This window comes from Aspergillus homomorphus (assembly GCF_003184865.1).
Source record: "Aspergillus homomorphus CBS 101889 unplaced genomic scaffold BO97scaffold_12, whole genome shotgun sequence".
In the NCBI taxonomy this organism is placed as follows: Eukaryota; Fungi; Ascomycota; class Eurotiomycetes; order Eurotiales; family Aspergillaceae; genus Aspergillus; species Aspergillus homomorphus.
In genome coordinates, this window is record NW_020291898.1 from 303,718 (window position 1) to 330,818 (window position 27,101).

The window sequence follows — 27,101 nt, forward strand, 5'->3', positions numbered from 1 at the left end:
TCTGTTTTTTTTATTATCTTTATAATTATTTTTTTTATTTTATATTTATTATTTTAAAAATCTTATCTTCTGTTTATTTTATATATCTGATATCTTATAATATTATATTTTTATTTTTTAGTTATACTAATTATTTTTATATATTCTTTAAATAATATATTTAGATTTAATAATATAGATACTATTTTTAAAATACTAGTATCTATAGTATTTCTAGAATATCTGTATTCTACTATTTTTATAATACTGTGTTTGTAACTGCTAAGAAAGCTCTTAGCTAATCCATCAGTCTCTCTGTCTTCCTGACTTTCTATGTCATCTTACATCAATCCATGAAGCTTACATATGATCATTCCTTGCTTCCGTAATAGGCAGAATCTATTCTCTTTCCACACCTCCATTAATATATAATTATAAACTCTCAGTGCTTTGCCAACAAGCAGGAAGTCGAAGCTGGCATGCAAAGGCTGATATAAGGGTCGGTAGGGTCAGCTACAGAAGCTGGCCGATTAATTAGGCTACCAGCCCGGCTAACATCAATCAGAGGTCTAATCGTAGCTATGAGGTTGTGAAGACCGGATTCCGCCCCACCTTATATTACCCCACATCACGAGTCAGTCCAACAGCTTCCCACTGAATCCAGATCTAAGGAATCTTAACCAAAAACCGTCTTTTTAAATTACCTTCAGATAGGCTTATTATTGACACATTCCTGATTTCTGTCTTTATTCGTTAGTTCCCGAAGACAGTCTGGCTCTTAATTCCCCAGACGCATTTTTTCACGCAAAGCTCTGGTGTTCGACCATCATGGCTGCTTGTTTCCACATAAACTCAGAGGGTAAGTGAGGCAAATGACCAGAGGAGTGCTCTAGAGTCAAATTCATGATCCGAGCTTTCTGACCCCTGTCAGATTTGAAACAACCATCGGGTTCACAGGTTGTATACCGGGAGGACTGCACACAATGTTTTGACACTGTAGTATGTACCCCGCTCCTATCACATACGCTGATAAACTAATGCGGTATAGGACGAAGAGCAGGGAATAAACGTCTGTCTCTCTTGCTTCAATGGTGGATGTGCTCATGATAGAAATCATGCTCTACTACACTTCAAAAGATTTGGCCATCCTCTAGCCCTCAATATCAAGCGGTCGCGCAAGAAGATTCAAGTAGGTCACTTTAATGTGAACCATACACATGTTTATCCCGTACCTAACAAGTCGTGATAGAGAGATGAACCCCCTCAAAAAGTTTCAAAGCTTGCAATTGCTGCCGAGACGGATGACGACCAATTCGATACAAGCACCCGTGTCCTCTGTTATCATTGCTACCAGAACGATATCGATAAGTCAAGTGGTAATTTACCATCCGTTATTGAGGGTGTCATGTCGGCAATGCCTTTCTCGAAGAGGGAAGAAGTCAAAGCTTGGGAGCAAGAGTTTGTTCCTTGCGAGCACACACTTTGCATTGACCAAAGTAGCCCGAGGCAGCTTGAGTCGCAAGGTATATTCGACACTTTGCCCCTTAGGACCCAATCCTCTGACATTTCGACATGCAGAACTCGCGCAATGCTCCATGTGCAACCTTAAGGAGAATCTATGGCTATGTCTAGAATGTGGTAACCTTGGATGTGGTCGAAGTCAATTCGGTGGCGTAGGCGGCCATTCGCATGGTCTCGCTCACTTTGAAACCACTTCCCATGCAATTGCAGTGAAACTTGGTTCAATAACCGCTGAGGGCTCCGCAGATATCTTCTGTTATAGATGCAATGAGGAAAGAATCGACCCCCATCTTGCCCAACACCTTGGCCATTGGGGTATCAACCTGGCTGACAGGGAGAAAACAGAAAAGAGTTTGATGGAACTGCAGGTTGAGCACAACCTAAGATGGGAGTTCTCAATGACTACAGAAGATGGCCACGAGCTTAGACCGTTATTTGGTCCTGGTTTCACTGGCCTCAAAAACCTAGGTAACAGCTGTTACCTGTCAAGTGTGATCCAGTGCCTCTTCAATTTGTCAGAGTTTCAAAATCGGTACTATCATCCCGATGACGAGCCCCCATTTTCGCAGAAGCCGGCCGAGGATCTCGAGACGCAGATGCGCAAATTGGCAGACGGGATCCTCTCAGGCCGCTACTCCAAACCCGCAACTGATGTAAGCGCCTCCCCAGATACACCTGAAGTTCCACATCAAAGTGGCTTAGCACCAGCTATGTTCAAACATCTCGTTGGTCGCGGTCATGAAGAATTCTCCACAATGAGACAGCAGGATGCTTTTGAATTTCTGCTCCATCTCTTCAAACTTGTCAGCTTGTCTAAGCATACGGGAGGGTTGCGTAACCCGATAGAGTCGTTTGCATTCTCTGTGGAGCAACGTCTCCAGTGCTTACACTGCAGAAAGGTTCGCTACAGAGTGGATCAACAAGATAACGTCTCTCTGTCCGTTCCCGCTCGCATTTCAAAGTCTGTACACGAGGAGGATAGTCCCACCAAATTCGAAAGTGTGACTATATCGGAATGTCTTGATGCCTTTACGAGTGAGGAAAGAGTGGATCTACGCTGTCCTTCCTGTAACAGCGAGGATGGTTTTTCCAAACGTTCCATGTTCAAGACTTTGCCGCAAGAATTGGTTATTAACGCCCGGCGCTTCGAGCTCGTTAACTGGGTACCGACGAAGCTCGATATCCCTGTGGAGGTGGGTGAAGGACCGATAGACTTCACCAGATATCTTGCCCCCAGCCCCAGTGAAGGCGAAGAGCTTCTCCCGGATGTCGAGCCGCCCGCCCAAAAATTCGTACCTAACGAAATTGCTCTTAACCAGTTGCTCGGCATGGGGTTTCCGCAGATCAGAAGTGAAAATGCCCTCTTTGTTACGGGCAACTCAGATGCAGAAGCTGCAATGAATTGGTTATTTGCACACATGGATGAACCCGATATTGATGAACCACTTGCCCAGAAAGGTTCCGTGGAGACATCGTTGGAAACTCAAAAAGATTCGGCCGAAGTGACCCAGTTATCTGAAATGGGCATTGATGTCAATCGGGCTAGGATTGCATTGGCTGCAGTTGGGAATGATGTCAACAGGGCAATTGACTGGGTGTTCAGTCATCCTGAAGACCCAATAGAAACGGGGATCGATACTCAAGCGGGGGATAGCCGCAGTAACCGTAGTGTCGGTTTTGATGCTTCTCCCGCTCGCTACCGCCTTCACTCGATTGTTTGCCATAAAGGCACCTCCGTTCATGCTGGGTAAGTAGGTCTTTCGAGCTGCTTGATCATTACTAATCCAAAATAAAGACACTATGTCGCAGTCGTGCGCAAAGCTTTGCCGGGTCAGAACGATTCTGCCTGGGTCATGTACAACGATGAGAAGGTTGTCATGGTGGACGATATACAGAAGCTGAAGAATTCCGCCTATCTTTACTTCTTCTCGCGGGTCTAGATTTGATTTGAAGGTGCTGTCAAGTCTGATGTCCAGACGCCTAGGTTTAATGTAGAGTTCGTCACAATCTGGAAAAATGTCGCAAACATGGATACTCAGAATGATTAGTTGTAAAAGTGCTGGATTAGCCTAGCCTACACTTCCGACACGCGTCCTACTGCAGACGTGCACGAGGCTATCCACTTGGCTGATGTTATAATGTCATAGTTATGCCATGAAGCCCGACTAGAAAGGAGTAGTACTTGAGTAGTCCTGGCCTATTTCTGCTTGCCAGAACTGTAATGCACGAGCAATAATGAGTAAAGACATGGTTCATTACTAAGTAGTTCGTGAGATAAGTCCATTCAGAAGCATAATTAAAAAGAAATAAGTCTATGCAATTTACCCCCCAACCAAATTAGATAATATGAAGTTATGAAGCCCTCAAAGTGACTCTCAGACTTCGCACGACGGTAGATTCCATAAACAGGATTCGCCGATTGTTTGAATAGCGATGCCAAAAGAGCGTGGGTGAAGGTCTGTGCATGGGCACGGAGAGCAGAACCAAATCATTGGCCTTTCTTGACATTTCCGGCGACTTTATTTTGCCTCCTGCGCTTGATCGCCTCTGGAGAATACTCGGTGTCCAACATGTAGTCCCACCACCTGAAACTGCTCGAGTAGTTACCAACAAACTTCTCGTGATGAAGATCATGGTGATCGGCTCCAGCCCAGAAGGGAAGGAAATGATGAAGACTCCAAGGGAACTCATAGCCACTGTGTGCATCGATCGCCTGGAATAGCCGCAAGACAATCCAGATATACATAGTGAAAATATGTAAGTCCCCGGTAAACGCACACCAAAGAATTGGACAGCCCACAGTGCCGAACCCAAGGATCATGACTTCAATTGGAGAGGCATATTCAGCAGCCATACCGAAAGGTGCCGAGTATTGGTGGTGGATCTTATGAATGGCTTTGTAAAGAGGCCCCCAATGAAGGGCACGGTGAGAGAAATAGTGCCACGTGTCTTCCAGGATGAAGAAGATTGCGATCTGATAAGCCATGGTCCAGATAGAGGGGAATGGAACGGAAGTCGAGAGGCCGAAGAACTGGGCCATGGGGTGGAAAAGCCTAGTGAAGGGTAGGTGATAAGACCGGGTTATCATGGTTATCATCTTGGGAAGCTTACCAGATCTGAGGCAATTCAACGGTAAAATGGCTTAGAAGCACGAACTTCGCACAGTCCCATTGCTCGCGCAACGACGGGACTTTGTTCTGTGAAAGATTGTCAATTGACATCCAATCCTGATCAGGTGTGCAACGATTCATACACTTTGAATCTTATAGTTTTTAAAGAAACCCAGGCTGTCTATGAAGATCCAGGGCAAAGAGCGTCCAAAGTAGATAAGTTCGTGCATCATGAATGACATGATACCTGTCGCCAGAACATCGTTCTGCATCCAGGCGTACCATGCTGTCCAGAGTCTTTCGACAACGTTGAGGTGGGTGTTATACTTGGAAATTTCCTCGAATTGACCCCAGTAGGTTTCTGGTGTCGACAGTGTTGTTGAATTCCTGTGCATTCTTAGAATCAGGGTCCAGGTAAATCCATCCAAAAGGTTTGTTTGAGGAAGTCTCACATTATGAAAGCAAGGCAGCTTTCCTTCAGCTGTTCGTTTCCAAACTCTTTGATCAGGGGCAAGCGAGAAGTATTGTCGCAATGTTTTTCAACGCGCAATGGGCGGTATAGCTACAGATACGAGCTAGAGTAGAGAAGGAGACAATGTTTTCATGAAAAGATCCTTGTGAATAATACTGGAGGCGGGGGGAGGGTTGTCTCAAACGACAGTGTAAAAGTAGGTGGTAGGTACCCGGCCAGTATTTCAGAAAAGCTGGGAAAAGAACGGCGCCATCAGGACCATTGTTCCCGGGGTGGCGAGATTTCTTCGGCTACCCCCTGGCCGTGGCCTTTCCAGCCTGGCACCACTGCCTAGCCGATTGGGACCGATACTAGCTCCACCCAATTGGGAAAGAGTCCACCAATCCACTGCTCGATCTCCCATCAACACTACCAATCACGATGGGCCAATATCGACCATGTTCCAACTTGGAAGATTATCAATGATTCCACTTTATTCGATACCTAACCGCCTTCAAATAACTAGAGACTGTTGGTGCTGCCGGGGCTTGTGAGGCCCGGATCTGCTGTCATTCCCCTTGCAGGGTGCCCTGGCGTCGGCGTTTCATACAGCCTTGCTTGACTGAACCACTTTCATCTTTCTGTTTTACATGTATACTGTTTCAAGATTATCATAGTAGCTGGGCTGGATATAGGTTCGAAACATCGAGTCTCCCATTCAGTAGGTAGCTGGAATTACTCACAATTACCCTAGAGGATTTGCGTATGTTTCCCTGCAAAGCCGATGGTCTAGGCATGGAGGTTGTATAAGTCAAACGCTGAGATTAGATATACTCAAGAACAAGTATTAACAAGGGAGCAACGAAGTAAAGCCAGGCTCATACTAGGCTCCCCGACACACACACACTCCACTGCCATACCATAATCGTCAACCATTCATCTTAGTTAGTTAGGTGGTTAGAAGGACGAATTATTCTGCTTACTAACAATGACGCCATTCACCTGATTGGCATGTAACTCCTGTTCCTGGATCTCCTTCTGTCAACGAATGCCTTGGGGTTTGCTGCTTTGAGTTAACCCCAACAATGTTCGTGGTTAATGAGTAAGTTATCTTGTCTGCATTCATCGCCTCCACTCATTGCTCACTCTACAAAAAGCAAAATCTGCAACCTGGATATACAACTTCACAACTTACAACAGCGAATCACAAAATGCTCAGAGATCAAGTCCCCGGAAACCCACAATGATGCCAGTCGATTCAGCCTTGCTCTCAAGGATATAGAAACACTAGAGCGTATCTGCGACTCGCTTTCTGTAGCATCAAGATCACAGCCAATTTTGCGCGCCAGCCAGATCGCACGACTCACTTCTCAGTTTCCTCAGACTCAGGCAATATATGACAAGAACTCCTCAGTTTCCCATTCAGTCCTATCAAATGTACCGGAGATATCCTGGATTGTGGCCGCCAGGGCTGCTATTCAGACATATGGAACTATACTAGAGTCCCTTTCAGAGAATGCCCTCGTCCTAGGTGATGAGGTCACTTACTGGGCCGGTCTGCTGGAATCTCCGTGGTACATGGCCATGTACACTCTACAGATATCTCCTGTGCGGCTCTGGCACAAGCTCAGATCTCGCTTCTCTGTCTGGTCCAGTCCAGGAGTTCGGACGCAACCATCGCATGTATCGCTTGCATGGGCTCAACTCTACGACTCCGCCCGACGGTGCGCTTCATCTATGACTATATCTACTATACGAAAGGGATTGATGCACCCACTGCTTTCGTCGAGGTTACAGGTACAGCAGAAACAAAAGGCGCTGTGTGTGGCGAAAGATGCAAACACCAGTGCATTGGGAATACTCATGGAACGATGCTTTCAATTTGAACTTGATGATGAGCTTCCAGGCTGCTGTAGCTATGGCTCCCTCAGTGACGAATGGTGCAGTCGGCTTCTCAAGAGCGTGGCCTTGATGAGGCTGGTACTTCAACATCTGACTGCGGGTGGGACACTCTATGACTTCGAACTGAGAACAATCATGGCCACCGAAGAAGAAGATCTATCGCTTCAATTGTATTCTGATGGGACCATATGTCCCAAAAGGCCAGAATATGTCATCGAGAAGCTCAACTTCATTAATCAGACATTGATTCCGGAGTACATTGCCGTTACCAAACGAAATATGGGTGAGCTCGGACGACCTCCCTTGATAGTGCGTTACTGGCTCCCATTCTTGATTGCGATCTTGTCAACCAGTACGACCCTTGAGATGTTCCAAAATCGACGCCGTGAGCTTCTGACGTGGGTCACGGACATCGGTTCAACGACAATCGAGTTCTGGTACAATTGGGTCGTCGATCCTCTGAAAAGACTTGTTGGCACCATACGACATAATGAAGATAGTGAGATCGCGTTGATGAGCAAGAACAGTCTCCAAGCAGATCGAGCTTCGTTGGAAAGGATGGTGGTAGATTTTGTCCTTGATCATCGTGAGCCCAGTGATGATTCTCTTGCCTCAAGAGAAATCAATGCCATCATGAATAAAGTCCGAGAAGGTGACCTTACACCGGTCTTGAAAGCATACGAGAAGGATCTACGAACCCCTTTCATCGGGACTGTTCGGGGGGACTTAGTACGGGCCCTTCTGATCCAAATCCAAAAGACGAAGGTGGATGTAGAGGTAGCAATTGGCGGCATCGATTCTTTGCTGAAGAGCCAGGAGCTCGTGTTCGGGTAAGTATCGCCCCCGATTTCTCAAGCAAGCGCGAAGCTGATAAATAGTCATAGCTTCGTCGGACTGACCCCTGGTCTATTGGTGTCTTATGCCTCCATTCGTTGGCTCTATGGCCTGTTTGGCAGCAGAAAGGGCTTGCGCATTGGTCGAAGGCAGCATGAATTAAGGCACGCACTGAGGTTAGTGGGCTTATGCTCCACAAACTGATTTTCAAGCTAATGGAAATTACTCTAGGCAAGTTCATCGTGATTTAACGTTATCTACCGTGACAGCCAGTGGGACCCTCAGCTTCAAAGATTACGGTCAACTCATATGCAATACCGAGATTCTACTTCAGAAAGCACAAGTCATGCTTACAGGTGCAGATATTCATGCTTTCCAGGAAGACATCAACGACATGGTTAGTAAAAACAGCGCAAAGCAGCAACTAAAGGTTGTGGAACGGATGGGGTGGGTGTACTCACGATGGTTGTAAGCTATCTTGAATGTGGGAGAATAGCACTCAGCGAAAGAAATCGAATACTACTAAACCTACAGCACTGGTGTACCCCGGGTAAGACAGGAAAGTGCTCAGTGTAATGATTGAACTAGTTTATTTTTTCACATCCGTTCCTTGGTCGGCCCATTTGAAACATAGGTAACCTTCAACTTTGTATGCATTGCAGGTAAGAGCGAGGCAGCGGTAATGCTGAAAGGGACCGTCGAGGAGGGGTAAAGGCGACCCGAACCACCTACTACCACTACTCCTACTCGCTCATGGATAAGATGGCGGTTGAATCTCCTCGATTGTGAATTAAAAGGTTTGTTGACTTGCTCCCAAGTAGCCTAGATACTACATCAAAATCTTGATGGAAGCTGGTACATACATGGGGGTATAAATTGGTGATACATGCGGATGAGGGCGTGTGTACGGCGCAAACCAGCCGATACTTTGGTGTATTGCACCAGCGGAGGTACGGAGTACTACTCCGCCTAGAGCCTTTCTTGTACAGTACACGCAAGTTATCGGCATCCCTAGCTTACACCCGAACTCTCCATCTTATCTTGGACATCATCCTACATCATACACTCTCCAGCAACGCACAGCGCCTATCCTATATCTCTCGAAGTCCCGATCAAGTCTCTTTCATAAGACGAGGAGAAAGTACCACAAAACTCCACAAACACCTACTTGTCTTTCGTTGTCCCGCCCCGGCCCCTGAACCCTCCCCTACTTCAGGCAAACGCTCTGAGCCCTTCAAGCCACCACTGCCACCATTCGGGTAACACCAGACCTTGCACTGGCCATATCTCTGAGCTTCGCTTGCAGGAAAACAGCCTAGGGTAACTGCCCCTTCAAAGCAGAATCAAGTGAAATGATGCACTAATAGCCATAAGGGAATTGAGAAAGAGAAGAGAAGAGGGGCGAATTAGAGACCGGTATCCGTTCCAGATCGGTCTCAACTCTGAGCAGGGAGCTCGTCATTTGCCATATTTTGCACTCTAACTTCCATCGGGTCTCCGTGATCAGGGCCAGTTCCATAATGGCTGGTACAAGGAACTACGACTTTCTGGTACGTGGCGACCTTCGGACTGATGAAGCAATCCACTAACCACTTTGTTCCCAGATCAAATTATTGCTGATCGGTGACTCTGGCGTCGGCAAATCATGCTGTCTACTACGGTTTAGCGAGGATTCATTCACACCGTCTTTCATTACCACTATTGGCATCGACTTCAAGATCCGTACTATTGAACTTGATGGCAAGCGAGTGAAGCTCCAAATATGGGACACAGCTGGGCAGGAGCGATTCAGAACAATCACAACCGCTTACTACAGAGGGGCAATGGGCATTCTCCTTGTTTACGATGTCACTGATGAACGGTCATTTCAGAGTAAGAACCCTTTTCTTGGTATTGATGGTATGAATCATATGCTGATGCTTTGATCGGTCGAATCAGATATTCGCACATGGTTCTCCAATGTTGAGCAGCATGCGAGCGAAGGTGTCCACAAGATACTCATTGGCAACAAGTGTGATTGGGAAGAGAAGCGAGCAGTGTCCACCGAGCAAGGTCAACAACTGGCTGATGAGCTTGGAATCCCATTTCTAGAAGTATCGGCCAAGAACAACATCAACATTGAGAAAGCGTTCTATGATCTTGCTTCAGATATCAAGAAAGGAATGGATACATCAAAGTCTGAACAAGTCAGCTCTCAAGGCGTTAGTATAGACCAGCAGGGTTCTGGCCTGAATGGCAGCACAGGTGGAAAGTGCTGCTAATTTCATCTCCACTTTTCAATGTTTCTCTGATCCTTCTTTGTCCCTTCATGGCTGTACACCTTTCCCTCATGCGTGGCCATGTTATCTGTCATGGATTGAATATACTGAGGCTCTCACACCTAGTCGATGCCAAGGAAATAGCCCGGTTGCACGAAAGCCTTGGGGCCAAGATATATGCCTAAGCGATGGTACTACACTGTTATCTTTGCAATATGTCTCTTTCTGCTTGATCCCACATGTTTCTAAACAATTCGTCACTTTACCTGGTTGCAGCACTGCCTTTTAATATGGTCTGGGCCTGATAGAGGTGTCATCCCGCAAATGGTTTGCTTTCCAGAATTTCGATCTACATAACTGGTATGGGGATATCTTGTTCTCGGAAGTAAGCCTCCTTTATACAAAGGGTAGCAATGGTCTGGCATTGACACAAAAGGGAGGGGGGGGGGAGTGTTCTATGGAATAACTTCTATGAAATGGAGAGTGGACCTATTCAGGGTCCGGAAGTATATAGGCAGGTAAATACGTAGCCACTTGCAGCGAGATTGTCTTGGATGCCAAAACCATAAACAGGTATTAACTATACTTGAGCAGTAGACTGAATCCGCAATCTTAGTCGATAGTATGTCGAGCAGAAATATGTGCTGGGTAAAAAGATGTCATGAAAAGTATTAACTCACAACTGGTGCGGATATAGTATAGTGTGTCCAAATTGATGCACTATTCAACCCCAAGGATTGTGAGCATAGTAGGGGTATCTCAATATTCCTCCACCCCCATGCACCAATTTCTCCACATCACATATATAATAAAGCTTCATATGAGCACCTGATAAGACAGCGAATTTCCCGAAGTCCAGCCTTGTCACCAGAATCAGCATATACATCCTATGATATATTCAGGTCCGCAGTGGGAGATACATTGGCAGGTGGGTAATTTGGGCTTACTGCGCACAATATTGTGTTAGATAAGGTGCTACATCTGAGCATGTGGGGCGATATGCATTAACCGCCACTTTCCCGGAAAAAGAAATTTAAGCTCATTACATATTTAATTCTACACAAACTCTTTCAAAGGTCTTTGTCTGCTTGAATCATTCTGCCCTCTCTCGTCTACGTAAATGGCTTAAATTTAGCAATTTATCGTCAACCAATTTTCTGTCACACATCGTCTCTCCTCGCCAACGAGAAGGTGTCTAGACCCGCGATCTTTTGGCCAGCATACACCCTGTTCCTTGCCGAATAACACATGCGCAGTAATTGGAAGATGATCTAGCAACTGTTCAAATTCAATATAAGTACTACCACGGCCGTCTTAACTCTCTGGCCCGTCTTTGACTAGCAGAGTGACCCAACTGAATCCGGAGTCAAGTCCTTTAGCCGGTTCTCCCAAGCTCTGCATAACATACGATGTCTGAGACACGATCCTTCACCGTCCGGCCGCTCTCGAAGCAAACCAGAAATGATCATCGAGATGCCTTTCGCGTCTACCTATCTTCGTCCTCGCTGGCTTCTCTCAAACTTCGTGCTGGAGATATTTGCGCCCTCTATATCCCTGGTGAAGTTTCCAAACATGCTATAGCCTGGAATGCGGTTGAGAATATTCAGAATACCGTTGTGCAAACGTCTAGAACTCTTCAGGATTGCTATGGATTCAAAATTGGTGAAAAGATCACAATCAGCAAAGTTGATGGGCCCCTGGAAGAAGCACAAACGGTTTCGTTAGTGGACTGCTCGGATGATGATAAGATCACAAAATTTGGTATTATACCGCATAGCGACACAGACCATTGGGCTTGGTCACTGGAATTTCCATTGTCCAGATGCGATGCAATCGCTGTTGGTCTTGTTTTCGAAATGGAGCTTAGAGGCCAGCGACGCAATTTCAAAGTGGCAAGCATGTCAAGCCAAGGCCAGAATGGTTTTGGAACCTTGCTCAAATTCACCGATTCTAGCAGAATTCTCCTTGGTGAGGATGTTGCACCAGTGGAGTGTAAGGGCTCCCATATCCAGGTGCAATCGATTGGTTTGGGTGGGATGAAATCGCAAATTGACAGTATCAATGAGAGTCTCGCTGATTTTAACTCTGCCAGTACTCTTCTGGCCATGCCCTCATTTTATGAGCATAGCCGGGGTATTTTGCTCTATGGACCAAAGGGCACTGGCAAGACGGTACTTCTGGGACAAATTCAAGGTGCAGGATGGAGAAAAACGTTCAGTGTTGGGTCTTCTTTCGGTAGGAACATTGGTGACGCCGAAACCAAGCTGCGTAATGCATTTCAGGAGGCAATGCGTTGTCAACCAAGTGCTATAATCATCGACCAATTGGAGTCTATCGCGCCCAGGAAAACCTCCATTGACACCCAATCCTTAACAACCGCACTTTGTGAATGCTTGGATATAGTGAAGGGCGCTTTGGTCTTGGTTGTGGCCGCGACTCGACATCCGAATGATGTCGATGATGTCCTAAGGACACCCCATCGATTAGCTCTTGAGATTGAGCTTCAAGTGCCGACGGCGCAGGCTCGAAGTGAAATCTTACATGCCATATGCGGCAAGCCATCCCCTGCGCTGAGTGATACGCTAATTGACCTAATAGCGGAAAAAACGCATGGTTATGTTGGTGCCGATCTCTTTGCATTGCTTCAGTTGGTCTGTCGGAAGGCACGGAAACGCCAATCGCCCGAGATTACACCTTCTAGTTTAGCCAAAGACTCAACTGAAGGGCAAATGGCGTCGGATGAAGCAAAAGTTCTCTTAAAAATTGAGGATATCGACATTCTCTCTGCTCTGCAGGAGACACGGCCAACTGCTATGCGGGAAGTATTTTTAGAAACTCCGAAAGTGAGGTGGTCGGACATTGGCGGACAACATGAAATCAAGAGACGCCTCCAAAAAGCAGTCGAGAGACCTTTGAAAGTAGGTTCTGTGATTTTGACTATCTTTCCACGAGGCTGACTCACAGCAACAGCATCCACAAAGAATGAAAAGATTGAATGTGAATAGCAAAAAAGGCATACTGCTATACGGGCCACCCGGTTGCTCCAAGACTCTGACTGTGAAAGCACTTGCCACGGAAGCGGGACTGAACTTTCTGGCGGTTAAGGGTGCTGAAATTCTTAGCATGTATGTTGGAGAGTCAGAAAGGGCACTGCGAGAAATTTTTCGGAAGGCCCGGTCTGCAAGGCCTAGCATTATCTTCTTCGACGAGATCGATGCGATAGCCTCAAGGCGCGGCAGCTCATCTCAAGGGGGCGTTAATGTTCTTACAACATTATTGAACGAGATGGACGGAATCGAAGAGTTGAAGAACGTGTTGGTCATTGCTGCGACCAACAAGCCTGAGGTCATTGACCCGGCCCTGATGCGCCCCGGCCGTCTTGATAACATTCTCTATATTGGCCCTCCAGATTTCGAGGCCCGGAAAGAGATATTGAGCATCTGGTTTAGTAAGTCCGTGGTCCATCCAGAAGTAGAGATAGAGGCTTTGGCTGTGAAAATGGAGGGATACTCTGGAGCGGAAATTGTCAGTATATGCGAGACAGCTGGTGATGCTGCACTAGATGAGGAAGAGGAAACAAAATTGGAGCAGGAGATTCGAATGGTACATTTCGAATATGCCCTTCAGCAAGTCCACAGGCAGATAACAGCCGCTGTTGTGGAGGAGTACGAAAGATGGGGGAACTCCACTAATATATAGAGTCGTATACATACATATCTCTGTCCTAACTCGAAGGACGAGCGAAAGAGGGCATTGACGCTCATTTATTGATTCAGAAACATTGGTCTTGTACATAACTGTCTGCATTTAGAGTTGCATGTTCCCGCTCATTTTCTTGTTATGCTTGGGAGAAATAAGGTGTGAACACTGTGAAGTGTAGGTGGCATTGACCAGACCCGGGCTCCTATGGCCTCTTGGGTAAAACTCCACACCCCCTTCCGTCTTCCCTTTTTCCCTGCGATTGTCATTGCCCCCACCGATTATACTGCGTACTCCGCGCAGCTTGCCACCAACACTTTCACAATCTACCTACGCATTTGTGCCGACGATATGTCCGACAAACCCGGAGGCCACTCTCCGGAACGTTCACCGCGCCACTCTAGCCTCAATCAGGACAACAGATCGTCTCGACGATCTGTATCTCCTCGCCCAGAGTCAAGATACAAGAGCGTGACGCGAAGTCCGTCCCTCGATCGCACTCCCGGTCAGCGCAGGGACAATCGATTGAGAAGCCGGCCTCGATCTCGAACGCGATCTCGTAGCCTAAGCCGGAGTCAAACCTCAAGGTTGTATGAGAAGGAGAATGACAGCCGATCGCCCAGTCCCTCCGTCGCGTTGCCACGAAGCTCCAAGGTCGGTTGATCACAGACAAGTTTGGCTACATGTTCTCACGCTGACTGCACCAAAGATTGTTGTAGAAAAACTCACGAAAAACGTCACTGAATCGCATTTACGAGAGATTTTTGGGGGTTTCGGGGAGATACAGAGCCTTGATTTACCCATGAACAAAGCTTGTAAATTCTAAGGAATCCTTACCGGTCCCAGCTAATGCTAACCACTCGCCAGTCATGACTAATAGAGGCACTGCCTACATTTTATATCACGACCCTGCTGATGCGGAGGCAGCTATTGCACATATGCACGAAGCACAATTAGATGGTGCCATCTTAAGCGTGTCCATTGTCCTGCCCAGGAAAGCATTCTCGCGCTCGCCGCAACCAAGTCGGAGCAATAGAGGTAGCTTCGGTCGCCAAAGCCAGGGTCACGGGCCGCCACACCTAGATAGTCGTGTATCCCGCCGTTCTCCGTTTCCGCAGAGATCAACGCCACCGCGAAGGGCTCGTCGTTCGCGGCCAATGGATAGACATGATGTCTATCGGCCACGCTCAATATCGCGATCTCGATCCCCCCGCCGCTCCAGATCATACTCTTCAAGAACTCCCTCGACATCACCAAGGAGACGGTCGCCACCTTCTCGCCCACGCCGACGTCGCAGTCCCAGCTACAGCAGTTATGACTACAGCAGCCACAGTGATAGGAGTCGAAGTCCGAGTCAGAGCAGAGGCCGTTATCGGCATGATACCCCGAAGTAGGCTCAAACATCGCGTGATATGCGGAAAGCATTCACACCTATTTTCCCGCACCTTGAATGTTGGCTCCACATTCGAAATCAATTTCATAGTTACGGAAAGTCTCCTGGCGACAGTAGCAACATTTGAGCTCTATACTACCATCGATAGCTAGAAACCTGGACACTGCGTCCCATGTTGATTGCCCCTTGGCTCCATGGATCCATGTATCTACAGAATGAGCCATTGAGGTACACATAGTATAACAAATGAGAGGTCGGATTTCTTGCGATTCAGAAAAAAGAGCACCACCCAATATACATAGCTGCTAGGTTTCGTTCATTGGTTGCTTGCACAATCAGTGCATCGACGTGGCCATCCACGGAAAGTGGGACAGATTCGCCAGGCAGGAGACCGCGAAGTTTGGTCCGAACATTTTCTAGTACCCCGGTCGGTGTATCAGGCACATTTGCGTGTGCGCGGCGCTATGACATTTGAGCAAAAGAAAAATTTCCAAGAAACTCGACATGCTCACCTTTTTCCCTATGAAATCTGTGGTCGGATCGTGCAAGAAAGTCTCAAGGACAGTCATGAGTGCATCTTCATTGTGGCGCAGCAATCCCAAGCTTATCTCACATGTTTTGCGGTAAGGGCCTGTTTCGTGTTTTGTCAACATATCAAAGCTGGTCTTTTCGTGATTCTCAATCCACTGACCATTGTATCCGTAGGCACCAAATGCATCCACCATGTTTTGCGTTAAACGGAAAGGAACCAGCTCAGGTTTGTCAAAAGTCAAGCCCTTGGTAAGGGTCAATCTTAGTACGACCTGAATAGTATGAAACTTTTACCAACGTACCTTGTCAAAGAGGCAATTGAAGTCAACATGTAGAACGCCACCTGTTCCTTCCTCGAAAAGGATGTTCTCCCCATGACGGTCACCGAGCCTAGCGAAAGTCCATGAGAAAATTGTTTGAGAAGCCCTAGGAATCTAAGAAATGAAACTCATCCAGCATACCCTAAGACATAACCAACCATTGACATCACAGCGCAAGAGCGGGTATAACGAACCCTAGCTGCAAACCATGCCTCTCTTTCAGGGAACATTTCGACGAACCATTCATAGAGCACCGGGGGGAACCTAGTCGATTGTTAACTTTAGCCTGCCTTTGACAGGGTCATTTATTCCTTGGGATATGTACTTAGCAAGAACTCTGCTCTTGAACAAATGAAGTTTCGAGGTGTCCGAGCAGGCTTCATTAAGATTCTGCCTGATCTCATTGTACTGTAGTAGGCGTAGTTTTAGAACTTTGCCTTCGTAACACCGCAAAGCAGGAATCTCCAACTTACATTTGGCGAAATACCTCTCTCCTTCAAAAGCTTGATAACAAGTTCCCTCAATGTCCGCAGATTATCCACCCACTCTATAAGTCCACATTCTTCATTCAGTGGAGTAACAGCATAGGTCTTGATGTCTGTTGAACCGAACACGTAAGTCAGTAAAGGAAGGTCAGAGGATGCCTATTTGGAGCAGAATGCCTACACATCCGACGCTTGCTTGACTCCACGTCTCTCTTCAAAAATCTATTGATCATATTATTGAACTCCATGAGACGTTGATCCTTACGCAGGTCATCCTTGGGCTTGCATAAGATGTTATAAATCCTTCCATCCGACCCTCGAATACTGATACGGCGTGGTTTCTGGAGTGAATTGAGTATTTGAGCGTCATCGAGGACAGCTAAGTATGGTCAACAACTAGTTATTTAGTGTTTATAGATGTTCCTCACCTTCAATCGTAATCGAATCCTTGGGAAAGGCTCTGAAGCTTTTTAAGTAATCCGAATCATGACTTGCCGGTAGACTCGGCGTTAGCATTGCCTGGAAAGGTACGACGAGCCGGCAAGGAGCCACTTTGTGGTTGAAGCCCAAAGCTCTAAGATTCACCCTCGATACCTTCTCCTCAATGCGTGCTATGCATAGCCTTAGCATTTCATCGGAGAATTTCTGCCCTTGATTGATCATCGCACGCATGTCAGATACAGATGATTCTGCTTTCGATTTCTTGTTCATGTCCTGTTGCAGTCAGTACTTGGGACTTGACTTGTTCACCATGTTGACGCACTGTGATTCTTTGAAGACTACTGATGCCTCTTGAGGCTCTATCTTTGGAAGACGACTTAACCACGGCAAGGACCGTCCATAGGCCCTGCTGAGGAAAAGAGTTCACAGCTTTGGCCACGATCTTCGTCAAGAGGTCATATACTGTCGTGTTTGGATGACAGATACGAGCTAGCACTTGAGGAAGAATCGTGAAGAGCTGATCATGTCAGCATCGTATGAAGTACAATAGGCATCGAACTTACCAACGCAGCCGGGACTCGATGAATGTATTTCTTCAGCTGCGCATGCATGTCTTCAAGGCTTTTCTTTCGTTGCTGTAGGGTATGCTTTTGGAACTCCCTTTTTCAAAACGAGTGTCAACAATTTCTTGACTTCGAAACGGCGAGAAGCTCTGGTATCATAGCGATAATAAGGGAGAGTGAGATTACTTACTCATTGTCTCCTCGCTTAGGGTCAAAGGGCTGTTCAACGATAGAGGCGTGTTCCAACCAAAGCGTCAGCACCTTGGGTAGTGACTGGAAAACATATTTGTTTCCATATGCCAATGACCGTAGATAATTGTCAACAACAAGCTTCGAGACTTCGCCGGTCAGACTAGAAATTGTGAGAAGAACTAATACATGAATCAGGGAGAATGATATGACAAACGTACTAGGTCTGTGCCTCTTTCCCTAGCGGTTTTGCCTTTTCAGAATCTAATATCTTATTGTAATGCTTTCCCAGATAATAGTGCGCTTTCTCCCATCTGCGTTTGGTTAATGTAAGTCTCTCACAAAGGACGTCGAAAGATACCTTGGCTGAAGCTTTATAGCTTCTCTGAACCTTTGAACAATAACATCCGATTGGGTTTGACCGGCTCGATCCGTCCATTTTGCTAGGAGTAAATGGGCCTAAGAGAGATTTTGTTCCAAGTCAGACACGCTACCTGCATGTGTCTCAAGGTGACATACCCTAGCCCCAAGAACATTCTGGTGTTTTCCACGTAGTGCGGACACCGAAGTGGAGTCTTCTGGCGGAGGAGAGAATTCACTAGCGATGATTGCACCTTCGAGAGTCTGTATCGCCTTCCGATGGTGGCCGTCTTTCCAGAGAAGCCGGGCGTGCTCGATAGTGGCTGTTTTGTCTTTCAAGCGGGCAGCGTGAAGCATAGACTGATATGCCTGATTAGTGTAATTTCCTTTCCGCAAAAGACGTGCACTAGCCAGCCAAGCAGCTGCTATTTCGGAATCGGTGAATTTTTCCCTGCAATCACCCAGTTAGTACAGGCTTTCGGACTTGGAGGACCAACCTTACGTCAATTCCATTATTGCCCTCCTAAGACCGAGGAGGTATTGTTTGTCGGAGATATACCCTCCTAAAACGTCTAGACGGCGGTTCAAGATAGTGAGAACCTCCGATCGTGACCTTTGCTCGATGCAAGTTTCATGTCCCACATCGACTATGAATTCGATCTCGCACAATGCGTGCAACCTGAGTATACTGTTATGGCATGATTGCAACGATGTCACAGAGTTGGCTGTTAGTGACTTTGCAACGTTAAGCCGCAAACCGTTGATGAGTTGCCTGTATCTTGCTTCGTCGCCACAACGCAAAGCGTCAAAAGCGAGCGCAACCCCAATATCGAACTCCGATATGTCCTGTCCCGAGCTGAATTGAAGATATTTATGGAGCCTATCCCAGTTCCCAGTGATCCAACATGCTTCAACCGCGAAAGGAAGGAATTTACTCTTTAAAACTGTACTTGTGAGAACATCAAACCTGGTGAGAATGGCATCTATGCAGCATGAGTGAGCCTGAAAAGTAGCAATAAGCGAATGCAGATGGAAATACCTTGCTGTCCTGATTCCTTCAGGCAAGTAAGCAAGTTCCATTGCGCCTCGCCGTTATCAGGATCCTTCTGTACCTGTAGCTCATACCAGCTTTGCGCGGTAGCCCACCTTCCTGCCTTGCGATGTTCAAGAACTTGCTCATCGATGTTCAGCGCATGAAGGTTTGTCGAGATGCCTTCGATGCCGTCTGGTTCATCAATCTGGCTGTAGATGTCCTGTAGACGCTGATAGAGAGACTCGGTACTGGATTGCTGCTGCATTCCAGCTTGACCTTTGGACTGACGAATGTACTGCTCCCAATGAAAAAGGGCCCGTGAAAATGACTTGCACTCGACTGCTCTTCTTGAGATAATCTCTGGAGGTATGGATCCCAGTAAAGCTTCCACAGCTTTCACCTGCGAGGTATATGTAATCAAGAGCATATCGCGAGACAGTTCCTTGTGGCTGCGACTTGCGTGATGGCTGTGATGCCTTAGACTATTGAGTTGTTTCTTCTTTCCTTGTAACCACCTTGAAAGATAGTCCAGGACCTCAAAAATACTCTAAACCAAGCAAATGAGATATAATCAGTGTCCGCGAGCCTGGAAGATCAGAAGATACCAACCTGACTGCATAATAGTATGTTCTCGTGACCACGACTGTTCGAATCCGAGAGAGGATAGGATAAGATGTGTATCAGTTCGCATTGCAAGTCCTGCTTCTCTCTTTCGGTCCCTCCAACGATGCGATTGAGAACCGCAAACGGCAGGAGAAATGACGCTATGGAAATATCCTGTCCTTTGACAACACGGCTACAGACGCTGAATACGAGCCGTGCATTATCGCCGTTCCCATTCCGTAAGAGATCTTGCACAAAGCTTCTTAGCCAGCTGCCATGCGTCAACTTTAGAGAGAAGAGGGGGTAAATGCAGTTAGTGTTGATGGCGCCGATCGTAACTGTGTACTTAGATGTGAGGAATGGAGTCAAAGTATTGCGAACAGCTTCAGGCAGTTGCATCCAGCGTCGATACTTTTCTTCACCTTGAACATCGCGAGACCGGCTTATGACGGCCGAATCAAGATTACAAAATCTGAGCATGTTTTGCATGGCGTATGCAAGGAATCCTTGAGCTCTAGTGTTAGAAGCCGACAGAAACGCTTCCACGAGGATATGCTGGAGGAAGAAGAGAATAAAATCAAAGGTCTCCTCCATGCTGTCAAAATTCGACAGGACTAGTATATCTTTCTTCTCCTTGACCGTGTCCACGCGATTCGGATCAAGGCAACCAATGCGACCCAGGCACTGAGCCGAAAGGAGAGTTATGGTTTCAGAGCTCGTGTTGAATTTGACGCAGCAGTCAAGCAAAGCCCGTGCTAGCTGTGAAACAACCGGATCTGGTTGTTCACTAAGCACCGAGGCATGGACAAATTCCTCGTTCTCAGAAAGGAAGGGAACCAGCTCCTCCAGAGTTTGCTCGATGACCACCGCATTCTCACTTTGGCTGCGACGAACAAATGCTAAAAATTTGCTCCGAACGTCCAATTTTCCTCTCAGCCCATTGATCTCTACCTTAAGGTTGGCTAGTTTGGGGATCGACGAGAGAGACGACATGGTGTTAAAGATGTCGCGTACCATATCACCGTGCTGCCGTAGAATATAAGCAACCAAGTCATAGGCATGGTTTTGTGTTTCTTCGGTGAACATGTCCCAGTACTTTAATACGGTAGACATTGTCTGATCGACGAGAGGCTCGACCTCTTCTTCCTGAAGCGTGCTGATCAAGATTCCCCAGACCTTGAAAGCATGATTACACAATTCCTCAATTTCAAATGCGGATCGTAAGCACGCACATATCTACCCTGGATTAGCTACATTCCGTGAATGATTCGTAAAAGAGATTGAGTGAACAGACCTGCGGTAAAGCACTACTGACATGACCTTGAGCAATCTTAATCATCTCTCCAATAGCTGCAAGATTTCTTCTCTTTTCCATTAGTGATTGTCTGACCTGAAAGTCATTGATGGCATTGGCGAATTGTGTGATGATGCCAAGGACGTGCTCTTCGATGAAGTGACCTATCAAGTTGCCTCGTTTCTGTGCATTGATAGATTTTCGTGGAACAAGGGTAGCAAGGAGCTGTAGCGCTTGGTGGAACTGTGACGCGTTCAGTGAGCATGATTCAGTAAGCCTTGAGTACGACCTACTCTTGCCCCTTTCTTAGCACTTGAGTCTCCTAGGTTCTTGAGAAGATCGCATGCGATCAGGATCGGCTCAATCCTCAAGAGTTCGGCTAGAGTGCGTTTTCTAAATGCGAGATCAACTGTTGACAGAGTAGACATTATACTGTCTTCCGGATTTGAGGATGGCTGGCTCAACAAGAACGCAAGTATGGCGGCGAGGTTGTTCTTCTCTGAGCATACGTCGAACGGGGTCTTGATCTCTTTATACGTGGCGCCTACTCTGGCGATAATTTCTCGTTTGTGTGTGAATACGAGGTAAGGGAGAACATGAACCTCAGTCAACCTCAAAAAATCATCCACTTTCATCCCTAGGAGATCACACAGTTGCTCTGCCATGTAAGGGCGGGACTGGAAGTTCTTGACTACAGCCACGGACAAAGTTCTCCAGAAGGGCCTGAACAAGCCAGCAGGAGTGACTGAAAAACGCTGTGCCAGCCTGGAGAGCTAGAAGAAAGTCAATTCATTGGTATTTTAGCACGGAGACTTTATTGTGAGGCACACATACTTCTGTGTAGGCAACCGAGCAGACGAATGGATTCGAGTGGCCTAAATATTCAACAAGGCGCAGCAGAATGATGTTCATCTCTTCGTCACAAGAGAGCCTAAGGATAGAAAGTATCAGTAGAGATGAAGGCTTCCAAAATCAACGAAGGCTTACTCTGCAAGCCGACAGAGTGTCAAGATGCAAGTTTCATGAAAACACATGTCCTTCTTGTCTGAGATACCGCGCAACCAATCCAAGATTCTGATGAAATTGTCATGTCTGATATCGCGATCCAGTCTCATCTGAACAAATGACGTAACCGAGCATCTGTAAGCATAATCAATAAGCACGAATGAGCCGCACATATTCAAGAGGGCATACCCGGCCATTATCCGTAGCTCTCTTACAGAGCTCTTCATGGATTGTAGATAGAAGTCTCCGAAGACCGAGGTCGCAAGCCTCATGTAGCCGCACTCTGGAGCGTGCATAATGACCCTACGTAAAGCAGAGATTGCAGTTATTCTCGATGTTGCAGTGCGGGAGAGCGTAGGTAATATGGAAACAAAGATCTCACACAGTCCATCCGCACTGAGCCATTTCTGGCCTGGCTCGAGTCTGCTATCTCTACGATCGTCGTCGCAAAGGTGGCAGTGTGCCGTGTCTTTTGATAACGCCCCATCAAGGTTTGTCAAACTTCCAGCGATGGCACAGGGTAGAAGTCCTAGAGTGTGCAACACCTCGCATTTTCTTCGCTCTGCGATCACACCAAAAAAATCTCTACGATTCAAGTTAGAAGTCCGAGTTTGTCATTAATGACATTGCAGTACAACTCACGACACGGCAGGTAGAAGGTCCTTCAAATCGCCGGAGCCCCCATCACAGAGCAGCTCGAATACTTTAGACAGGAGCCTTTGTGACATACTGCGCTCGGCCATATCTGAGTCCGAGCGCGAGAAACAGCGCCGTTTTGAGATTTGACCAGCTTGGCTATCGCCAGCTGCTGGGTCAGGAAAACGAAACTCTTGCCCTTGAACAGCTCCAAGCTTTGAGTACCGTGTGCGAGAAACTAAGGTCTCGAACACAGTGATATACTCTTGTTTCGGTGGCAAGGCTCTTCTCGATAGAAGTTCAATTGATGCCTACATATCGATTAGCGTCAGGACGCACGCATGAAACAGACGGCTTATGCTGGGTTACCTGGAGACGCGGTTCTAGGGATTGAAAGAACGAAAGTCTCTCTTTCGTCATTGCATAATTCAACAGCACTGACTTTTCCCTGATGCTAATGGAGTACGGTGTACAAAGCAGCATGTCAGCAAGTATGTCGATGAGTTGGCTCACTTCGAGTTGAACGACCGGAAAATTGCTCAGGTCGTCCGTGGCCAGAATTTCTGCCATTTTCTGGAGGATAAGATAGGCCAACTCGAAGTCTGGAGCTGTGTGCCTCTCCAGCGTGCATAGAGTCCTGGCCGTGGCTATTACGCGGACGCACATTTTGGTGCTGGTTTCGTTCGAAGCGGGAGACCTCTTTCGAATCCAGAAAATGGCCAGGTCCCAGAGGCGCTGATAGCCATTCAGGAGCCATATCTTGTCCTCCCGATTATATGGAGTGTCCGAATGATGACAAGCATGTATATTAGACTTGAGCATATCAGTACAAAGGAAAAAGCTCTGTAGGAATGTGCCAAAATTGAGCCTCCTATTGAAAGAAGCGTGCGGGAGACGAAGATGGTCAAGGTCTAGACAGAAGTGCTGGTTCATCTTGACTACAGACGGGCTGTTCGCATACTCCATGGGTGGCCGCTGAAAGTGGAAAGCTTCTAGACAACGCAGAAGGTCTAGAGGAAGTTAGCCAGACATCCAACACCTATGCGTCTCATGAACCAACCCATGGTGCACACTCGTAAGAACGAAGATATACGAAGGAAGGAAGGAAAGATTCTGGCATGTTTGTGCGGAACGCTCGCTATGCTCGAGAGGATGTTATTGACTTTTCCGCTAAGTCTGTCTATCTCGCAGCTACTGGCCAATTGCAGTAGTCGGACGAGCAGCCACGAGTACAGAGGGACACTTTCATCATTCCCTAAAATCTCCGGGTCTGCAACCGCGACTAGAGCCAAGGGTGCCTTTTCGATGATGGTCTGAATGATGTCCAAGCAATCCGAGAGTTGGGTTTGGAGGTCTTCACTGTAGAGCGAACGATCCTTGATACATGGCTCAAGACCAGCTTTGAGGGCAATGCAAAGGAGTTTTGCGACATCAATGATACTGCCATTGAGTTGCAACCTGCTGTAGCGGCCTCCAAGAAGCTCGTTTCGGAGTTGTGAGAACGCTTCTTTGGTTAGACTACGCGTCTGATCGCATTGCGAGGACAGACGCGGGACGAACTGCGCCGCTAGGGTCGATGAAGCCGTTTCTGCCACATTTGATCGGATAGTCTTCGATGTGGAGAATCGAGACAACTTGCGCTCACTTGCTGCCATTGAAAATAGGGTTACACATGGCCCAGGTGTCTCTAGAGTTTGAAGTGACGCGAGAGTTGGGTAGAGAAAGTCGACGGGCAATGTCGACGGGCCTTGAGCGGCGTGGGTGTGTTATCATGGCTCAGCTACGGCGGGCTGCAGCAGCCGGCAGAAACGAATCTTCCAGCTTTATGATTTTCTACGTTGCAAGATTCATTATCTAGACATCATGACACCGCGGCTGAGTTCAAGCTTTCGAGAAGCATTGCAGTGTATGTGAAGAAGAAGAAGAAGAAGAAGAAGAAGAAGAAGAAGATAATAATAATAAAATATTTACGTATTGGACGCGTGGGACCGATCTGTCTAAGTGATGGGTAATCTTTCGGGAGTGGGATTCTTTAGTAAGTCCTCACTCAGCGAGAGATTAAAGCCTTGGTGATAAGATACTGTAAAGTTTACTGCATATTATGTTACATGCAAAGTCATACAACAGAAAGCCGAAAATCTTTAAATAGAACGATCGACCACGAAGAACTCTATTGATCTCAATATCAGCCTCAATCTGGCGAATTTGACACAATCCAGATGGTCGCAAGGGTTGACTGCTGAGTGCGGTTTACGTTCCCCAATCTGATTTGTTGACTCCAGAGCTTGACATATTAACTAGAGCTCATTGTCCGTCCATTTTTCAGACTACACTGTTGCACTGTATCTCGGCATCCTCATAATCAATCACCCCGAATAGCGTCGTTGCAATGGCTGATCGCATGGACTCACGCCATGCCTACTTTATGAAGCAGGCATTATTCATGGTATCTCTGTTTGCCAAGTACCGCGAAAAGTAGGGTAACTTACTTTCTCTACAGGGTGAAAAGGCACTTGAGACCGGTGAGACGCCGGTTGGGTGTGTCCTTGTGTATAATGACGAGATTGTCAGTTCAGGGATGAACGACACCAACAAATCCATGAATGTAGGTTACTACTGAAAGAGGGTGATCTTGAAGAGCTTTAGCCAGGATTGGTGAGGTATTGGGTATACCTCTGGCAAACATGTTGAACTAATCTGGACAACATCGGTTGATAACACATAGGGCACAAGGCATGCTGAATTCATTGCCATCGAGGAAATGCTTGATAAATACCCTAGGTCGCATCTTCGCTCGACAGACCTCTACGTAACTGTTGAGCCGTGTGTTATGTGCGCATCTGCCTTGAGGCAATACCAGATACGCGCAGTCTATTTTGGTTGCGGAAATGACAGATTTGGAGGCACTGGAAGCATCCTCTCGCTACATTCTGAGTTCGTTCTCCCCTTTATGACGATAAATTGCCACTAATAGATTGATCCTTAGCCTCTCGATAGATCCGCCGTACCCAGTACATGGGGGAATATTTCGGGAAGAAGCTATAATGCTACTTCGACGCTTCTATATACAGGAGAACGAAAATGGTATGCACTTTTTTTTTTGTGATTGGCCCCATATAGCTCTCTTCCTAATTACGGACCAGCACCCAAGCCCCGGCCCAAGAAACACCGTGAGTTAAAGACGAGCTTTGAAGCTGGCGTATCAGGCAATTAAACTCTGAGATCACCAATATGGAGCATGGCAATCTTATTCACAACAAGTTCTCATATCGCGTAGTGGCCATATCTGAATGACCTGGAATATTTCTATTGGTGTAGGGCTGAGAGGGAATTTCACATTGCGCTAGAATATAAGTATAAACAGGTTTGCGGTAACAGAAGGAGCCCGGGCATGTTGATTGTTTGTCACTGTTCGTTCCACACATTACCCGGAGCGAGCGGGACAGTTAGTTCAGACGCTCCGCCTCTAGCTCCCGTTCCGCTTGTTGATAATATTTGGCTGTGTCAACTCCGTGCTTTGCAAGGAATTAGCATATGAGTCTTGTGAAAATCGCCTATTCCCTGCCAATTGAACAGGCTCAATTACCCAATGTACTTACTTGATCGTGGTTGACAATATTGAACCATGGAAGGACATGGCTAAAAAGTTGAGAGTACCGCGAGTTTCTGGCAGCAACACCCTGCAAGTATGGAGAAACTTGAGAGGTTCCGTACAGCGGCTCCCCTTTCTTGACCTTGTCTACCATTTCTCTCATGTCCATTTCAACTTCCCGCGCGTTCTCCGTGAAACCATAGAAGCGATCTATGACGGCGAATTAGCGCCCGCAGTGTCACGCATCATAGCTGCGGTGGTGATACTTACTGCAAGACCGCTGGTAGAAGATATGTAGACCTCCAACAAGACCAATTGCTGTTGCTAGTCGCATGACGGGAGAAAAGCCGCCTCTGCCGACATGGGACGGGCTCACCCTTTCCATAATCCAAAAGGCAATTGGCGAAGTGGCAGCCAGACCGCTTGCAACTGCGTAGTCCGAAGGCCGTGCATAGCCGAAGACTCGTCTCAAGTGCCTAAGTTTAAAGTAAGATTCTCTGAGATTAATGATACTTCAGACGGATCCATACGGGTCGGAGTCAATTAGCTAGAAAGCATTGATTAGTACCATTGGTCTCTAAATCCATGTTCAAAGCAGTGATCTAGAGAACATACCGGATAGTCGGTATTGGCCCGTTTTGGGGGAATAGGCACTGTCTTGTGATCGGTTGCCATGATCGGTCGGCAAGGCCAGAAGGCGAGGTGTAATAATCGTGCTTTTTGAATTGGCTTTCGCTGCAATGAAGTTGGAACTCGAAGGGAGATATGCCAAGCCCACCGCTTTTCCTGCTGGAGCTAGCGGGTAGATTTGGTTAGTCATCAAAGACATTCCTTACCGATCTATCTGGAATACTGTAATGTCGCGGGGTACTGTGTGTTCATTACATTATGACTTGATGACT

The 27,101-nt window shown here is 46.9% G+C and overlaps 10 protein-coding genes across 10 annotated transcripts; 6 read left to right on the top strand and 4 right to left on the bottom strand.

The window, feature by feature from the left end:
- The first annotated feature begins 617 nt into the window (after positions 1 to 617).
- On the top strand, positions 618 to 3,527 carry BO97DRAFT_388119 (ubiquitin-specific protease UBP14). Its single transcript, XM_025693634.1, has 6 exons — positions 618 to 838; positions 911 to 978; positions 1,028 to 1,168; positions 1,229 to 1,502; positions 1,558 to 3,247; positions 3,296 to 3,527. Exons 1-6 carry the CDS (start codon positions 808 to 810, stop codon positions 3,438 to 3,440), a joined length of 2,349 nt encoding a protein of 782 aa, XP_025552760.1. The 5' UTR covers positions 618 to 807; the 3' UTR covers positions 3,441 to 3,527.
- Positions 3,528 to 3,861: 334 nt separating this feature from the next.
- BO97DRAFT_404743 (sterol desaturase family protein) lies at positions 3,862 to 4,877 on the bottom strand. Its single transcript, XM_025695025.1, has one exon. The coding sequence runs from the start codon at positions 4,538 to 4,540 to the stop codon at positions 3,989 to 3,991; it is 552 nt and encodes a 183-aa protein (XP_025552761.1). The 5' UTR covers positions 4,541 to 4,877; the 3' UTR covers positions 3,862 to 3,988.
- On the bottom strand, positions 4,608 to 5,011 carry BO97DRAFT_342338 (putative C-4 methyl sterol oxidase; the record flags this gene model as incomplete). The annotated part of the gene is made up of 2 exons (XM_025691666.1): positions 4,608 to 4,697; positions 4,754 to 5,011. Coding segments are annotated over 2 exons (348 nt in total), but the record flags the coding sequence as incomplete, so codon positions are not given.
- A 1,104-nt stretch (positions 5,012 to 6,115) lies between these two features.
- Positions 6,116 to 8,364, top strand: BO97DRAFT_366536 (NCA2 family protein). The gene is made up of 4 exons (XM_025692621.1): positions 6,116 to 6,163; positions 6,219 to 7,793; positions 7,848 to 7,973; positions 8,029 to 8,364. The coding sequence occupies exons 1-4, from the start codon at positions 6,147 to 6,149 to the stop codon at positions 8,267 to 8,269; spliced, it is 1,959 nt and encodes a 652-aa protein (XP_025552763.1). The 5' UTR covers positions 6,116 to 6,146; the 3' UTR covers positions 8,270 to 8,364.
- Positions 8,365 to 9,317: 953 nt separating this feature from the next.
- Positions 9,318 to 10,058, top strand: srgA (Rab family GTPase srgA; the record flags this gene model as incomplete). Its single annotated transcript, XM_025691665.1, has 3 exons — positions 9,318 to 9,347; positions 9,402 to 9,669; positions 9,736 to 10,058. 3 exons carry the CDS (start codon positions 9,318 to 9,320, stop codon positions 10,056 to 10,058), a joined length of 621 nt encoding a protein of 206 aa, XP_025552764.1.
- A 1,065-nt stretch (positions 10,059 to 11,123) lies between these two features.
- BO97DRAFT_366540 (putative AAA family ATPase) lies at positions 11,124 to 13,846 on the top strand. Its single transcript, XM_025692622.1, has 2 exons — positions 11,124 to 12,973; positions 13,026 to 13,846. The coding sequence occupies exons 1-2, from the start codon at positions 11,465 to 11,467 to the stop codon at positions 13,752 to 13,754; spliced, it is 2,238 nt and encodes a 745-aa protein (XP_025552765.1). The 5' UTR covers positions 11,124 to 11,464; the 3' UTR covers positions 13,755 to 13,846.
- A 155-nt stretch (positions 13,847 to 14,001) lies between these two features.
- BO97DRAFT_469614 (RNA-binding protein with serine-rich domain 1) lies at positions 14,002 to 15,449 on the top strand. The gene is made up of 3 exons (XM_025699858.1): positions 14,002 to 14,408; positions 14,464 to 14,569; positions 14,622 to 15,449. Exons 1-3 carry the CDS (start codon positions 14,106 to 14,108, stop codon positions 15,146 to 15,148), a joined length of 936 nt encoding a protein of 311 aa, XP_025552766.1. The 5' UTR covers positions 14,002 to 14,105; the 3' UTR covers positions 15,149 to 15,449.
- On the bottom strand, positions 15,300 to 24,355 carry atrA (protein kinase MEC1). Its single transcript, XM_025692623.1, has 26 exons — positions 23,668 to 24,355; positions 22,977 to 23,617; positions 22,614 to 22,918; positions 22,161 to 22,556; positions 21,954 to 22,106; positions 21,801 to 21,897; positions 21,260 to 21,739; positions 20,967 to 21,209; positions 19,679 to 20,908; positions 19,076 to 19,616; positions 18,539 to 19,019; positions 18,196 to 18,487; positions 18,038 to 18,135; positions 17,898 to 17,990; positions 17,678 to 17,839; positions 17,488 to 17,584; positions 17,247 to 17,441; positions 16,912 to 17,197; positions 16,665 to 16,862; positions 16,472 to 16,596; positions 16,324 to 16,406; positions 16,140 to 16,262; positions 15,981 to 16,068; positions 15,839 to 15,923; positions 15,660 to 15,778; positions 15,300 to 15,609 (listed from the first exon to the last, which is right to left on the bottom strand). Exons 1-26 carry the CDS (start codon positions 24,260 to 24,262, stop codon positions 15,418 to 15,420), a joined length of 7,398 nt encoding a protein of 2,465 aa, XP_025552767.1. The 5' UTR covers positions 24,263 to 24,355; the 3' UTR covers positions 15,300 to 15,417.
- A 334-nt stretch (positions 24,356 to 24,689) lies between these two features.
- Positions 24,690 to 25,849, top strand: BO97DRAFT_388136 (nucleoside deaminase). The gene is made up of 5 exons (XM_025693635.1): positions 24,690 to 25,053; positions 25,108 to 25,212; positions 25,333 to 25,541; positions 25,594 to 25,691; positions 25,751 to 25,849. Exons 1-5 carry the CDS (start codon positions 24,997 to 24,999, stop codon positions 25,819 to 25,821), a joined length of 540 nt encoding a protein of 179 aa, XP_025552768.1. The 5' UTR covers positions 24,690 to 24,996; the 3' UTR covers positions 25,822 to 25,849.
- Positions 25,850 to 25,902: 53 nt separating this feature from the next.
- Positions 25,903 to 26,952, bottom strand: BO97DRAFT_366550 (putative NADH-ubiquinone oxidoreductase 21 kDa subunit). The gene is made up of 5 exons (XM_025692624.1): positions 26,815 to 26,952; positions 26,730 to 26,746; positions 26,470 to 26,675; positions 26,207 to 26,409; positions 25,903 to 26,122 (listed from the first exon to the last, which is right to left on the bottom strand). Exons 1-5 carry the CDS (start codon positions 26,872 to 26,874, stop codon positions 26,054 to 26,056), a joined length of 555 nt encoding a protein of 184 aa, XP_025552769.1. The 5' UTR covers positions 26,875 to 26,952; the 3' UTR covers positions 25,903 to 26,053.
- Between the last annotated feature and the right edge of the window lie 149 nt (positions 26,953 to 27,101).